The sequence below is a fragment of the Pseudophryne corroboree genome, chromosome 2 (genome assembly GCF_028390025.1).
Source record: "Pseudophryne corroboree isolate aPseCor3 chromosome 2, aPseCor3.hap2, whole genome shotgun sequence".
NCBI lineage: Eukaryota > Metazoa > Chordata > Amphibia > Anura > Myobatrachidae > Pseudophryne > Pseudophryne corroboree.
In genome coordinates, this window is record NC_086445.1 from 604,143,908 (window position 1) to 604,157,991 (window position 14,084).

The window sequence follows — 14,084 nt, forward strand, 5'->3', positions numbered from 1 at the left end:
ACTAATGGTCTGTTGGAAATGCCAAATTCAGATAATAGGGCATGCTTGGTAGTCTGTAGCATTTGGTAGTGCATGCACTGCCAAAATTGCCATGTACATTCACAGGGAAGTAACCCTGATGTTGCCATAAATTAGTCAGTGTATGGCCATGCTGGGCACAGTCAAATCAAGTGTTGAAATAAGTCTACTAAATCCATAACCTATATACTTCCAAATACTAGAAAACAAGTTTAACCTTTAGAATACTGGGGGGGGGGGGGGGGGGGGGGGGGGTGTGTCTTCTGAAGACCCAAGAATGTTAATTGTGATCCTGCCATATGTATAACTATTTTCCTCCTGATTTTCCTATGTGCCCCTTGTTAGATTAAGATACTGTAATTAGGCTTATAAAAAAAGGTTTTAAAAAAGTAAACATGAAGACCCCAGCTTGGTAAAGTAGATTGACGGGGTAGGCTTGGTATATTAAAGGTTAACTAATCCTGATTTTGACATTAATTCACCCTATTGCCTTTAGGTCCATATTTAAAAAAATCAAATACAGCATTATCTATTGAGCAAACAGTCTGAAATTTATTTAAAATTTCATTAACAGGCATTGCAAATCAGGCAGGACACATACATCAATAAAAAGTTTCACTTTCCAACCCCCAAAACTCATTTCACCATAAAAATTAGTAATCGGTCAGATGTTTCACACTGGGGATGGTGACTACCTCATACAGGACCCACTGCCATTTGGTCAAGAAAAATGTGCCATCTTTATAGATCAAACACACTGGGCACTGTGAGGGCTTCTATAGCTGCCTATCTTCAGGTTGGAGGACGGGTTGAAATAAAATTAATTTCATGGAGGGAATATACATGTAGAGTGAGTCTTAAAGCGGCTAATAAAAACAAGTGAAGGTCATACAGCCAACTCCACTTCTCACCCCTTTTAAAAAAATAAAATCCCACAAAGCATGTGCCAACACAGCTTAAAATAAAAAGTAAAACAAAGTTCTGCATTGTTATAAAACTTGATAAAAAATAGTATTTCAAACTGTACAGTCACCAGAAGTACACAGTTATCAAAAATTCACACCATTCACTTGGCGTCAGATGCATCTGCTTTCTGTGTCTGAAAGAAAATAGACAGCCATTAATTTTTACCCAGCCTAAATTTTCAGTGAGTCAGTCACTTTGAAATATATACCTGATCTGACTTTGCCTCTCCATTTTCTGCAGCATTGCTGGCATCTTTTCCAGAGTCTTTCCCTTTCTTGCCTTTGGGAGCTTTATCAGCCTTCTGATAGAAAAACATTTCCATAAGTAATTATCATTTTTAAGGGGTAGCTGCAGTTACCAGTGCTAATGGATACTTCCTAGCTTCTTTACTGCTCCAATGCTAAACGAACAGCATTTGTTACTAATCTATTCTACCATAAGAGAGCTACTATGTTAGAGCCTGATGTTACTGCTGGAGTGACAAACTAGACTTGACAAGTCAGTCAAATTATACAGGAAGACATGCATCTTTTCTAATGCAGGCTGAAAAAAATATATGGTTTACAACTAGGATTGATATTTCTTTGTGACCAAAATACTGATAGCAGATACAGACTAGCAGATAATTGGGTGCTCAGTGTACACTCTTGCCTGGCTCACTTGATTTGTCACCTAGATACTCAAAAACAGTCCTTAAGGCACCCCAATGGTCCAGGTTTTAAGTATATCCATGGTTTACCATAGATTGCCAAGTCAAATTGATCAAGGTACTAATTATATCACCTGTAGCAAAGCATGGCTACACTTAAAACCTGGACCGCTGGCATACCTCATGGACCACATTTGAGAAACTCTGCACTAAGGATTACACATTGACTTTCATAATAAAGTTAAGTAAAAAATTAAAATGTTTCTGCTTCAATAAGACTAGGGGGGTAATGCAGCAAGCTCCTCTCCCAATGTAGGCAATCACAGATTATGCTTTAGGCACCCAAAGCATAATCCACGGTTGCAATAGTGGATTTATCCCAGACCTTGTGTTTTTGTGCAGTCACATGTCCACGTTAATCTGATTAAAACATCCTGTAACAGGATAGCGATATAACCCATAGTCATTAATCATGATATCTGGCTGTGTTCGGCAGGTGAAAGTGGATCAGGGATAATTGGATAGCCCCCTAATGGGCCCTAAACAAAGATCCGCCGCTGAGCGGCCCGATGGCGGATTCGGCAGTACTGACTGGGGAGTGAAGTTTCTTCACTCCCCACGGCTCCAATGAAGTGCAGGCAAATATGGACGAGATAGTTTATATTAGCCTGCATGCACAGCCAATGGGGCACCAGCGATGAGCGAGCGCAGGGCTGCGCATGGTTCATCGCTGGTGACTCCACACTCAAAGATATGAACGTAATCTCGTTCAATAATGAAAATCTTTCATATCTTTGAGGAAAATCGGCCAGTGTGTAGGGCCTATTAGTGTAAAATGTGTGGTGTTGTCAAATTAGACAAACTATAAAACTAGTTTCAAGTATTATGAAAGCACTAAATCTATTTATTGGTCTGTTTTCTATGGTATATCTACCCTCTTGAAATAAAAGGGAACAAGATCCCATATATGGCATTTGCACAAAGCAAGTTGGAGGTATTTCTGGAGATTACAGCTTTTAGTGGTGCCAATTTTGTTAGTACCATATCCCACTAACATATGATGCAACTAGAGGACATTAAAGCTTAACTGAACATTCCCCACGTAGTCCAGCAGATGAAATATACTACATACTCAACATGGAAGCTTACAAATTCACTTTAAACTTGATGCATAAGATTATACACAGACTTGCCTTTGGAGCAGCTGCTTTCTTGGGTTTGTTTTCTTGTTTAGGAGGAGCAGGCTTCTGAAAAGCAATGAAAATGCTGTAAAAACATTTTAGAGTTGATCTTTCTGAATTATAAAGCAAAAATACTTACAGCAGACAAACGGGCAGATCTCCTCTGTGGCTAAACAAAAGATAAAAACCATAAATATGCATAACCAAAACACACAATTCACTTCTACACAGGGCCTAGTCAAGAGTCACACACAAAGCGGCCATATTGCATGTTTGGAGTTAAGTGTAGATGCAAGACTCAAAGTGCAAATGCCCCATTTCTGCCAAGTTGAGATGAACAGAAGCAGTATAATTCTTAACACCCCTTTCAAACCACCAAAAAGAAAGTATATTGCTGGGTTGTCTGTGAAAGGGCCACTGAATAACCTGGGTCCAGTAATCCAGGAGTCTAATCAAACCAGCATAAATGTGATACAGGTCATCCGACCCAGTTCCCATTTACAGCATAGGGAGAGCCATATGCCCAGTGATTTCTTTTTTACACTGTACAGTTATCCAAGATGATCTTGGCATCCCTGCAGATCTTTCACACCAAACCCACAGGTCTGAGAGAGCTTGTTTACACTGCACACTGGGGCAGTGTTAATTGTTCTGCTGGCACTTGGAGAGTACACCTTCAAGAACTGGGGATATGTGCTTCAAGTGCTTGGATAACTACCATGTATATAAAAAAAAAAATGCTGGAAATGTGTGCTATTAAGTGCTTTACTTTAGAAGAAATTCAAACACACCTCTTCTCTTCCTTTGCTCTTCTCTGCCTTGGAGTCTCCATCAGCCTGAAAGAAAAAGTGGAAATGGTTTCTGCAGTCAAATTTCTTTCAAAGTCTGAATCAGAATAAGCAAATCCCATACGGGTGTTGTGATCACCAAACAATGATTAAAATCATGCTTTTAAAGACAGATGCAAGATCTGGAAACAAGAGAAGCACCCAAGCATCAAGTATCTGACTTTGCACAGCTGCATCAGCTTAGCCAATGACAAGTCAGTGGGGTTTTACACCTGCATTTGTAGCAATGCTACACCTAATATTCTGCAGCAGCAAATATGCCATAACCATCAGCCCTATGATGTGTACTTTAAGTGTAGTGATGGACATTAAATGCCTATGGTTCAAATCGATCAAGTATAATATTTCAGGCATTTACTTTACAGTTCAAAATGCATTTAAATGATGGCTTGCAGCTTATATGCAGCTGCAGTGGTGTCTGCAGCATAGTTTAGGCACCCATGCACTAGGGGGCACTGGCTGATTCTACACACATTAACCACTGATTTGTTTTGCAGTCATTACCGTTAGCTATGGCATCACTTTACTTGATGCAAGACTACAATCATCCAAACTTGAAAGTAGTACACAGCCACACTTTCGACAAATTGAGTCAATTCCCGAGTTACTGCATAGAAAGAAAATGTTCTCCCGCTAGTTTGTATGCGATGACTACTTTCGGGCTACGTTGAAATGTAGCTTGCTATACGAACTGTGATTAGGCATGGGTAAGTTAAATAATTCTGTAAAATGTGGGAGCTCCTCATCATTTGTTTTACTATAGGGTGCAAGAGAGCATGGCAAGCCCATAAGCAGAGATTGCTCCCCGCGCTCCCACACGCATGGCGCCAGAGAAGGGCTGGAAGCGGTGCCAGCAGCGGGGACCAGTGACGTGACCTTGGCGCCTCAGTAAGTTGCTGAGCCGGAGACGGCAGAGGAAAAACCCGTGCAGGTATTTACAGGGGAACAGAGCCCGCACAGCGCGGAAACACGTTACTGCAACTACTGGCAAGAGGGGACCGGCCGCAGCCACCAGCACCGTAGTGCAAGGAGCAGACACGATCACACAGCGCGGGGTATCCGCCCTCCCGCACACGGCTCTGGGCCGCATTAGGCACCGCCCCTTTATCGGTTCGCGCCCTTGTTTTGGCGGAAGCCCCTCCCCCATCCCCGTCGTACTTTCCCGCGTCCCGCAATTTAAACGGCTTTATTAATTATCACACAGCTGTTTTCTACAGGCAAAAAATGCACGACACATTGCGCTAATATGCGCATCACTATACCGCCGGCCGGGCATCATCCCCATCTGAGCTCAACCTCCCCTCCCTCCAGCTCCGCCATTATGGTTGCTGTCTCCCTCCCTCACCTGCTTCTTCCTGCCAGGCTGCTGCCCTTTACCTGCGCCAACAGACACGCTGCGGCCGCCTTACCTTTCGCTTGGGCATGGTTGTTGTTGTTGTAGTTATTACTGACGTCTCACACACGGGAACAGCACAGACCTCTCAGCCTACTTCACTGCGAACGAATGAAATAAACTCCGGCGCGGCTCCCCTCTTTTATACCCGGTCCGGAACCCGACCGGTCAAATCCGGATCCCACTCTTTGCTGCTGCTGATTGGCTGCGTCGTGACATGTGGGCTTAGCGGGCTAGGCGGGAGAATGGGAGGGGATCGAGAGCGCGCTGGACTCGCGTGGCCGAGCAAAGAAAAAAAGGGCGCGCAGTAGGCAGGGGAGTGGGGGTTGCTATGGGGTTCAATGGCGAGAGAACCATACTGTATAAGCACACCATATAGCCGCCAATGTCTGCCGCGGGAGTCGAGCTACAGACACAAGAGGAAAATATACACCAAAATGTCCTGTGTACGGGAGCTCTGCTCCAGTGCTCCGACTCGCTGTATGGAAGCGTCTGAGCTCTGGGTAAAGCTAGACGCGACATAAATGACAACACAAATATAATGCAGCAAGGAAACACCAACGCTTATAAACCAAGGGACATTTTGTTTCAGTGCATTTTACTAGATACATTGTTTAGAGTAAATTCGTTTACTAGACCAGAGTTTTGTTACAGCTCCCAAGAAACAAAGTTACAGCAGAATATGCACTTTGTTATGCTAACACAATTTAATATAATCAAAGTCAGTAATTAAATGTATATGCGCTAGTATTTAAAATGTAATGGATTGTATATATTCCACAACTGGCGTTTTGAATGATACATTACAACATTATGGATAGCCTATAAAGTTCATAATTACTATTGCGTGATAGTTTATTGAAGTGTTTATACGTGCTGGTTATGGGGCCTATTTATCAAGCCCCTTTTAAAATTATAAAGAAACTTTTCTGCATGATTTTATGTATCAACACTATGTAACAATAACGGTAACCTAATATGGGAGAGCTCATAGAAATCTGCATAATGTTAACTACCACTGCAGACTGCAGTCCCAATTTGTCTCAATAGGAACTATGGGGCAGTTACAATATATGAAACCTGAACATATGCCCAAGGCTCTTCTTGCTTCGCCTCTTTACGGAAAGGAAGAACTGGCTACCAGAGAAAAGCTCTCCCCTCCAATGATCCCTGCCAGGCTCCCCACAGTGCATCAGCAGGTCCCTTAGCCCACTTGAATCTAGCATCAACCGATTCCTTACATAGATTTCCTATGTTAGCTGAACTCCACATGTGCAGGACCCATACTGCATCATTGGATGCAGTGCCCCTTAAGCTGCAGCCATTTGGATGTGGCAACAGGAAGTGTTTCCCAAAGATATCCATTTTTCTCTGACGTCCTAAGTGGATGCTGGGGACTCCGTCAGGACCATGGGGAATAGCGGCTCCGCAGGAGACAGGGCACAAAATTAAAAGTTTGACCACTAGGTGGTGTGCACTGGCTCCTCCCCCTATGACCCTCCTCCAAGCCTCAGTTAGGTTTTTGTGCCCGGCCGAGAAGGGTGCAATCTAGGTGGCTCTCCTAAAGAGCTGCTTAGAATAAAAGTTTGTTAGGTTTTTTATTTTCAGTGAGTCCTGCTGGCAACAGGCTCACTGCAACGCGGGACTAAGGGGAGAAGAAGCGAACTCACCTGCGTGCAGGATGGATTGGCTTCTTAGGCTACTGGACACTAGCTCCAGAGGGACGATCACAGGTACAGCCTGGATTTGTCACCGGAGCCGCGCCGCCGGCCCCCTTACAGATGCTGAAGAGAGAAGAGGTCCAGAAATCGGCGGCTGAAGACTTCCCAGTCTTCTTAAGGTAGCGCACAGCACTGCAGCTGTGCGCCATTGCTCTCAGCACACTTCACACCGCGGTCACTGAGGGTGCAGGGCGCTGGGGGGGGGGCGCCCTGGGCAGCAATGTAATTACCTTTACTGGCTAAAAATACATCACATATAGCCCCTGGGCTATATGGATGTATTTAACCCCTGCCAGGATTACAGAAAAAACCGGGAGAAGAGCCCGCCGTGAAGGGGGCGGGGCCTATCTCCTCAGCACACAGCGCCATTTTTACCACACAGATCCGCTGGTGGGAAGGCTCCCAGGCTCTCCCCTGCACTGCACTACAGAAACAGGGTTAAAACAGAGAGGGGGGGCATTTTTTGGCGATATTATTATATATTAAGCTGCTATAAGGGAAAACACTTACTATAAGGTTGTCCCTGTATAATTATAGCGCTTTGGTGTGTGCTGGCAAACTCTCCCTGTCTCCCCAAAGGGCTAGTGGGGTCCTGTCCTCTATCAGAGCATTCCCTGTGTGTGTGCTGTGTGTCGGTACGTGTGTGTCGACAGGTATGAGGACGATGTTGGTGTGGAGGCGGAGCAATTGCCTGTAATGGGATGTCACCCCCTAGGGAGTCGACACCGGAATGGATGGCTTTATTTATGGAATTACGTGATAGTGTCAACACGCTACAAGGTCGGTTGACGATATGAGACGGCCGGCAAACCAATTAGTACCTGTCCAGGCGTCTCAAACACCGTCAGGGGCTTTAAAACGCCCATTACCTCAGTCGGTCGACAGACACGGACACTGACTCCAGTGTCGACGGTGAAGAAACAAACGTATTTTCCAGTAGGGCCACACGTTAGATAATCACGGCAATGAAGGAGGCGTTACATATTTCTGATACTACAAGTACCACAAAAATGGGTATTATGTGGGGTGTGAAAAAACTACCTGTAGTTTTTCCTGAATCAGATGAATTGATTGAAGTGTGTGATGAAGCGTGGGTTACCCCCGATAGGAAGTTGCTAATTTCAGAGAAGTTATTGGCATTATACCCTTTCCCGCCAGAGGTTAGGGCGCGCTGGGAAACACCCTCTAGGGTAGATAAGGCGCTCACACGCTTATCAAAACAAGTGGCGTTACCGTCTCCTGATACGGCCGCCCTCAAAGATCCAGCTGATAGGAGGCTGGAAAATACTCTAAAAAGTATATACACACATACTGATGTTATACTGCGACCAGCAATCGCCCCAGCATGGATGTGCAGTGCTGGGGGGGTTTGGTCGGAATCTCTGACTGGAAATATTGATACCCTGAATAGCGACAATATTTTATTGACTATAGAGCATTTAAAGGATGCATTTTCTTTATATGCGAGATGCACAGAGGGATATTTGCACTCTGGCATCAAGGGTAAGTGCGCTGTCCATTTCTGCCAGAAGAAGTTTATGGACGCGACAGTGGTCAGGTGATGCGGATTCCAAGCGGCATATGGAAGTTTGCCGTATAAAGGGGAGGAATTATTTGGGGTCGGTCTATCGGACTTGGTGGCCACGGCAACAGCCGGAAAATCCACCTTTTTTACCTCAGGTCACCTCCCAACAGAAAAAGACACCGTCTTTTCAGCCTCAGTCCTTTCGTTCTCATAAGAACAAGCGGGCAAAAGGCCATTCATATCTGCCTGAGGCAAAGGAAAGGGTAAGAGACTGCAGCAAGCAGCTCTTTCCCAGGAGCAGAAGCACTCCCCCGCTTCTGAAAAGTCTTCAGCATGTCGCTGGGGCCTTACAAGCGGACTCAGGTCCGGTGGGGGGGTCGTCTCAAGAATTTCAGCGCGCAGTGGGCTCACTCGCAAGTCAACCCCTGGATCCTGCAGGTAGTATCACAGGGGTACAGATTGGAATTCGAGACGTCTCTTCCTCGCAGATTCCTGAAGTCTGCTTTACCAACATCTCCCTCCGACAGGGAGACGGTGTTGGAAGCTATTCACAAGCTGTATTCCCAGCAAGTAATAGTCAAGGTATCCCTACTACAAGGAAAGGGGTATTATTCCACGCTGTTTGTGGTACCGAAGCCGGACGGCTCGGTGAGACCTATTCTAAGTCTGAAATCTTTTGAACACTTACATACAAAGGTTCAAGTTCAAGATGAAATCACTCAGAGCAGTGATAGCGAATCTGGAAGAAGGGGACTTTATGGTGTCCTTGGACATCAAGGATGCTTACCTCCATGTCCCAATTTGCCCTTCAAACCAAGGGTACCTCAGGTTCGTGGTACAAAACTGTCACTATCAGTTTCAGACGTTGCCGTTTGGATTGTCCACGGCACCCCGGGTCTTTACCAAGGTAATGGCCGAAATGATGATTCTTCTTCGAAGAAAAGGCGTATTAATTATCCCTTACTTGGACGATCTCCTGATAAGGGCAAGATCCAGAGAACAGTTAGAGGCCGGTGTAGCACTAACCCAAGTAGTGCTGCAACAGCACGGGTGGATTCTAAATTTTCCAAAATCCCAGCTGAGCCCGACGACACGTCTGCTGTTCCTAGGGATGATTCTGGACACAGTTCAGAAAAAGGTTTTTCTCCCGGAGGAGAAAGCCAGGGAGTTATCCGAGCTAGTCAGGAACCTCCTAAAACCAGGAAAAGTGTCAGTGCATCAATGCACAAGAGTCCTGGGTAAATGGTGGCTTCTTACGAAGCGATTCCATTCGGCAGATTCCACGCAAGAACCTTTCAGTGGGATCTGCTGGACAAATGGTCCGGATCGCATCTTCAGATGCATCAGCGGATAGCCCCGTCTCCAAGGACAAGGGGGTCTCTTCTGTGGTGGTTGCAGAGTGCTCACCTTTTTGGAGGGCCGCAGATTCGGCATTCAGGACTGGGTCCTGGTGACCACGAATGCCAGCCTGAGAGGCTGGGGAGCAGTCACACAGGGAAGAAATTTCCAGGGAGTGTGGTCAAGCCTGGAGACTTCACTTCACATAAATATACTGGAGCTAAGGGCAATTTACAATGCTCTAAGCCTGGCAAGACCTCTGCTTCAGGGTCAGCCGGTGTTGATCCAGTAGGGCAACACCACGGCAGTCGCCCACGTAAACAGACAGGGCGACACAAGAAGCAGGAGGGCAATGGCAGAAGCTGCAAGGATTTTTCACTGGGCAGAAAATCATGTGATAGCACTGTCAGCAGTGTTCATTCCGGGAGTGGACAACTGGGAAGCAGACTTCCTCAGCAGACACGATCACCACCCGGGAGAGTGGGGACTTCATCCAGAAGTCTTCCACATGATTGTGAACCGTTGGGAAAAACCAAAGGTGGACATGATGGCGTCCCGCCTCAACAAAAAACTGGTCAGGTATTGCGCCAGGTCAAGAGACCCTCAGGCAATAGCTGTGGACGCGTTGGTAACACCATGGGTGTACCAGTCAATGTATGTGTTCCCCCCTCTGCCTCTCATACCCAAGGTACTGAGAATTATAAGGCGAAGGGGAGTAAGAACGATACTCGTGGCTCCGGATTTGCCAAGAAAGACTTGGTACCCGGAACTTCAAGAGATGCGCACGGAGGATCCGTGCACTCTACCTCTAGACTTACCGCGGCTGCGTTTGACGGCATGGCGGTTGAACGCCGGATCCTGAAGGAGAGGGCTCCGACGGAGGAATTTCAACTGGGTCGATTCCTACATTTCCTGCAAACAGGATTGTCTATGGGCCTCAAATTGGGGTCCATTAAGGTTCAAATTTCGGCCCTGTCGATTTTCTTCCAGAAAGAATTGGCTTCAGTTCCTGAAGTCCAAGCTTTTGTCAAAGGAGTACTACATATACAGCCCCGGTTGTGCCTCCAGTGGCACTGTGGGATCTCAATGTAGTTTTGGGATTCCTCAAATCCCATTGGTTTGAGCCACTCAAATCGGTGGATTTGAAATATCTTACATGGAAAGTGACCATGCTACTGGCCCTGGCTTCGGCCAGGAGAGTGTCAGAATTGGCGGCTTTTTCGTACAAAAGCCATATCTGATTTTCCATTAGTACAGGGCAGAACTGCGGACGCGTCCTCAGTTTCTCCCTAAGGTGGTATCAGCGTTTCACCTGAACCAACCTATTGTGGTGCCTGCGGCTTCTAGCGACTTGGAGGACTCCAAGTTGTTCGACGTTGTCAGAGCCTTAAAAATATATATATATATATATTTCAAGGACGGCTGGAGTCAGAAAGTCTGACTCGCTTTTTATACTGTATGCACCCAGCAAGCTGGGTGTTCCTGCGTCTAAGCAGACGATTGCTCGTTGGATTTGTAGCACAATTCAACTTGCGCATTCTGTGGCAGGCCTGCCACAGCCAAAATCTGTAAATGCCCACTCCACAAGGAAGGTGGGCTCACCTTGGGCGGCTGCCTGAGGGGTCTCGGCATTACAACGCTGCCGAGCAGCTACGTGGTCAGGGGAGAACACGTTTGTAAAATTCTACAAATTTGATACCCTGGCTAAGGAGGACCTGGAGTTCTCTCATTCGGTGCTGCAGAGTCATCCGCACTCTCCCGCCCGTTTGGGAGCTTTGGTATAATCCCCATGGTCCTGACGGAGTCCCCAGCATCCACTTAGGACGTCAGAGAAAATAAGAATTTGCTTACCGATAATTCTATTTCTCTTCGTCCGTAGTGGATGCTGGGCGCCCATCCCAAGTGCGGATTGTCTGCAATACTTGTACATAGTTATTGTTACAAAAATCGGGTTATTATTGTTGGAAGCCATCTTTTCAGAGGCTCCTCTGTTATCATGCTGTTAACTGGGTTCAGATCTCAAGTTGTACAGTGTGATTGGTGTGGCTGGTATGAGTCTTACCCGGGATTCAAAATCCTTCCTTATTGTGTACGCTCGTCCGGGCACAGTATCCTAACTGAGGCTTGGAGGAGGGTCATAGGGGGAGGAGCCAGTGCACACCACCTAGTGGTCAAACTTTTAATTTTGTGCCCTGTCTCCTGCGGAGCCGCTATTCCCCATGGTCCTGATGGAGTCCCCAGCATCCACTACGGACTACGAGAAATAGAATTATCGGTAAGTAAATTCTTATTTTTCTCTGGCTGGGTCCACAGGATTATCCACAGGATAACATTGGGATATTGTCGAGCGACAGCGAAAATGGCACCAACACGGTCACGAGCTTTCTGGCCTCCCAGGATGCATTGGGGCCTCCACTATATAGTCCCGCCCACTGATTCAGTCAGATCAGTTTTTTGCTTGGTGCGGCAGGAAGCCGCATGGTCACAGGGCTGCTGTGAAAGCAGCCTCAAGTTTTCATTACTTTATTTTTATAGACTTACTGTTTTTGTTTGAGCGACTTCTCTTAACAGCGTCTTAAACGTGTATTAGAAAGAGTCACTCCAACAAATCCCCACCGGGTCGCAACAACGCTTACCTTCGCGGTACAGTGCTGTCTCGACGGGCGTCTGTGTCGGATGTTCTAGCAGGTCCAGCAGACGTTACCAGGCTGTGGCCGGAGCATGGGGAGACGGTGAGTATATGGACTTCCTCTTACTAGAGGGGTCAGGACACAGCTACGCTGATTTGGTGGAGACTACAAACAGCGTGTTGATGCGCCGAACATCTCGAGTGTGACAGCGCTACGCTCCGGGGATCATAGGCGCCAGGACTAGGTGAGGCCGCGATCCTGGGAGTTTAAGTCAACAGGGGGTTTCAGACGCTCTCCTGGCCGTCCCTCCTCCGAGTTCATGGCCAGTTCCCGCGGGTCTCTCGTTTCATGAACTGAATAACCTCACTTCCGGCTCAGACGCTACCACGAGGGTACTCGGTCGCAGCTTAGACGCTGCGGTTGTGTACACTGGATATAAACCCGCCCAGACCGAGTCGCAGGCCTTTAGTGTCTGCATGCACGTGGAGTCGCTCAGCGTCCTTGTCCGTTGGTGAGCGTCCGTGTCCGTTATCAGTTACCAAGAGCGGCAGTGTACACCAGTAGCGTCTGAATCCACTCAGCGTCTTTCGAGCGTCTTTGCTTGGATATGGAAGTGTGGTGAGTCTCCCTGTATCCCGCTCCCTGGAGGCAGGGTATACAGTACTAAAAATTCCTTCTACTTCTTAGTGTGCACTGTTAATTTTTAGTACCTATTGCATATGAGACCTGTATATTACTGTGTTTTCTGCATGTTATGTTGAAAAAGAACCAGTTAAACAGAAGTACAAATTTCCTACTTATGTATAAGTTATTATGGAGGTTGTATTCTCATATGACAATGTCTAATGCTTTAACATGTGACTGACTGCTAGTATGTGTGCTGACTTTTCTGTGTAATGTCAGTCCTGTTCTGACCCTCAAATCAGGTGCACTGTGGTCAGATTGATTTCACCTCTATATACTGATTATAGGGTGTGGTTCAGTCACAAAATTGTGTAGTCAATATCAGAAAAAATGTCTGTGAGCGGCAAAAGTGATGAGGAGAATTTGTCAAGCACTCCTACAGCCCTAACATGCTTATCTTCTAAGTCAGGGGTAATTGATATGATTCAATTGGTCACTTATGAGGGTTTGTGTGCAAACTGTTTTCGCTTTTCAGCGAAGTAAAAAACAGGAGTTAGTTCAACCTCCAGTAGAGCCACCATGGAATATGTTCGCAAAGACTCTGTCTTCAATAGCGGACAGGTTAGCTCCAGTAGCACCACCTCAGGGGTTAGGTTACACTATGAACCCATACATGACTCTCCCTTCCTATGGTTGGTTCCAGTAGCCTCTACAAGCAACCAAGGGGTAGGTAAGACTAAGACAGATACGTCTGTATGGCAGACTACACAAGAGGATACATCGGATGATGATGCGGAAACAATAGATTCAACTCCGTATGATGATCAGTCGCAGAGCTTTAGTTCAGATGATGTAGCTGAACTCATTAATGCAGTAAAGGCTGTGCTTTCTCTGGAAGAACCAGCCAAGACAGCGTTAAAAGCAAAAGCACCTGTATTCAAACGAACAAAGTCAGTGAAAGCTGAATTTCCAGCGTCAGAGGAGTTGACGGAAATGATGGATGAGTCTTGGGCAGCGCCCGGTAAAAAGTATAAGATTCCTAGGAGATGGGATTCTTATTATCCATTTCCTGCTGGAGATTGTTCGAAGAGAGAAGTTCCTCCAAAAGTAGATGCACATGTTCTGCGACTCGTGCACAAATCTGCTTTGCCACTGTCATCTACCTCTTTGAATGATGTCACAGACAGGAGG

General features: G+C 46.3%; 1 protein-coding gene across 1 annotated transcript; it reads right to left on the minus strand.

Annotated features, from left to right (window-relative positions):
* Positions 1-543: 543 nt before the first annotated feature.
* On the minus strand, positions 544-5,246 carry HMGN2 (high mobility group nucleosomal binding domain 2). The gene is made up of 6 exons (XM_063954723.1): positions 5,072-5,246; positions 3,606-3,650; positions 2,954-2,983; positions 2,827-2,880; positions 1,193-1,285; positions 544-1,117 (listed from the first exon to the last, which is right to left on the minus strand). The coding sequence occupies exons 1-6, from the start codon at positions 5,084-5,086 to the stop codon at positions 1,085-1,087; spliced, it is 270 nt and encodes an 89-aa protein (XP_063810793.1). The 5' UTR covers positions 5,087-5,246; the 3' UTR covers positions 544-1,084.
* Positions 5,247-14,084: the final 8,838 nt, after the last annotated feature.